The following is a 2,410-nucleotide window of genomic DNA, read 5'->3' as shown; positions in this document are numbered from 1 at the left end:
CTTCCTCCTTTCCTCTGCCCTTCTTTCCTTCCTTCCTCCCTTCCTCTTTTCCTTTCTCCCCCCCTCCCTCCCTCCTTCCTTCTTTCCTCCCTCCTTCCTTCCCTCCCTTCCTTCCTTCCTTCCCTCCCTCCTTTCCTTACTCCTTTCCTTCCTTCTTCCTTCCTTCCTCCCTCCTTTCCTTCCTTCTTCCTCCCTTCCTTCCTCCCTACTTTCCTTTTCCCCCCCCTCCCTTCCTTCCTTGACTCGAGGACAACGAGAGACCAGCAATCAGGTTTCCATATGAACATTAAAGAGGTTTTATCTCTCCTTCTTTCCTTCATTCTTTCATTCCTCATCTTCCTTCCTTTTCTTTTCTTTCTTTCCTTCATTCTTTCATTCCCCATCTTCCTACCTTTGCTTTTTCTTTCTTTCTTTCTTTCTTTCTTTCTTTCATTCCTTCCTTTTTCTTTTCTTTCTTTCCTTAATTTTTGCGTTCCTCATCTTCCTCCCTTTTCTTTTTCTTTGTCTTTCTTTTTTTATCCTCATCTTCCTCCTTTTTCTTCTCTTTCTTTCCTTCCTTCCTTCTCTTTCTTTCTTGCCTTCTTTCGTTCCTCATCTTCCTCCTTTTTCTTTCTTTCTTTTCTGTCTTTCTTTCTTTATTTCTTTCCTCATCTTCCTCCCTTTTCTTTTCTTTCTTTCCTTCATTCTTTCGTTCCTCATCTTCCTCCTTTTTCTTTCTTTCTTTCTGTCTTTCTTTCTTTATTTATTTATTTCTTTCCTCATCTTCCTCCCTTTTCTTTCTTTCTTTCCTTCTTTCTTTCATTCTTCATCTTTCTCCTTTTCTTTATTTCCTCAGATGAACTTTGGTACTAAAAACACTGTAACGTTGAAACATGGAAGACTTGATTTCACTCATTCAGACGACTGAAGTTTCATATTAGCTTCAGATCAACTTTATAATCCATGTTTTACACAGAAGGAGGACTGTGGTTTAGTCCTCCTTTAATGACTCCTCCTGACTTTAATTATGCTCATTATGTTAGAAGTTAGAAGTTAGAAGTTGTGTCCTTTCAGTCAGAGGTTGGTATGTGAGTAGAGCTGCAGCTGTCATTGTAAGTTCATTATGAAAGCATCTTCTAATGCTCAGTAAGAACAGGAGGAACGATTACAAGCAAGAGAAAAAAGGATGAAATGTGTCCCTTACCTCATACGAGCTGGGTAGTTTGAGTTTAAGACTGAGAAACTTCTTAATCGTTCCCACGGTAACTCGACTGGAGCAGCGGATGAACCTCTTCATCAAATCCTAATTGGACGAGAGACAAACTTCATTAAACCCAAATATGAACAGAGAGAGAGGGGGGGGGGGGGGAGAGAGAGAGAAGGAGAGAGAGAGAGAGAGAGAGAGAGAGAGGGAGGAGAGAGAGAGAGAGAGAGGGAGAGAGAGACTTACTTCCTTCCTTCCTTCCTACCTTCTTTCCTTCCTTCCTTCCTTCCTTCCTCCCTTTTTTCCTCTGTCCTTCCTTCCTCTTTTCCTTTCTCCCTCCCTCCCTCCTTCCTTCCTCCCTCCTTTCCTTCCTTCCTTCCTTCCGTCCTTCCTTCCTTCCTTCCTTCCTTCCTTCCTTCCTTCCTCCCTCCCCTCCTTTCCTTCCTTCTTCCTCCCTTCCTTCTTTCCTCCCACCCTCCTACCTTCCTTCCTTCCTTCTTTCCTCCGTCCTTCCTTCCTTACCTCCTTCCTTCCTTCCTTCCTTCTTCCTCCCTTCCTTTCTCCCTCCCTTCCTTCCTTCCTTTCTTTCCTCCCTTCCATCCTTCCTTACCGTGACAGTGCTCTCCCCCGACTGTCCCGTGTTGCGTAAGCAGTCCAGACAAATAGCTATCTGAGGGTCGCTTCTGTGGTAGTCGTCGTCTCCTTCACCGTCGCCGTCGTCACCATCTCCGCCGTCGCCGCCATCCCCTCCGACATCAGGAGCCCGACTCTCTGACACCTCAGGGTTTCTGCTTTTAATCCATTTAGAGAGAATATATTAGAGGATTATGGTAAAAATGTCTAAGTGGTGTAACCATAAAAACTTTGTACCAAATAATTCAACTTGCTTAAAAACACTAAATTGTCAATAAAACACCATATCAACTAGTTTGGCATGATCTTACATTATAACTTTTATATTAAATAAAGGTAATGGAATACAATTGTTCTAAATATTACATTTACTCTGGTAACCATGGAGATCGGGAAACATTTATATTTGTTTTATATGAAGTAATTATTAGTATAAGTCCACTTAAATACACTCTAGGTGGATAAAATATGTAATATGTATCATTCTTTTGTGGTTACACCATTTGACATTTTCAGCAGCATTCAGTCTTACTTTTGGTAAAAAATGGTGCAAATGTCATTTCAAATGATATAAAACCAACAAAAATACTAAAT

The 2,410-nt window shown here is 41.5% G+C and overlaps 1 protein-coding gene across 1 annotated transcript in view; it reads right to left on the bottom strand.

Moving 5' to 3' along the window:
• Window positions 1–1,908, bottom strand: part of LOC133992118 (polycomb group RING finger protein 5-B-like) — a gene marked incomplete at its 5' end in the record, with an annotated part of 20,263 nt that extends 18,355 nt beyond the window's left edge. Inside the window, 2 exon segments of the mRNA XM_062430807.1 lie at window positions 1,184–1,282; window positions 1,794–1,908. Coding sequence (XP_062286791.1) covers window positions 1,184–1,282; window positions 1,794–1,908 — 214 coding nt within the window.
• Between the last annotated feature and the right edge of the window lie 502 nt (window positions 1,909–2,410).

This window comes from Scomber scombrus, chromosome 12 (assembly GCF_963691925.1).
Source record: "Scomber scombrus chromosome 12, fScoSco1.1, whole genome shotgun sequence".
Classification (NCBI taxonomy): Eukaryota; Metazoa; Chordata; class Actinopteri; order Scombriformes; family Scombridae; genus Scomber; species Scomber scombrus.
The sequence above is the reverse complement of the archived record's forward strand: the minus strand, read 5'-3'. Positions and strand labels throughout refer to the sequence as shown.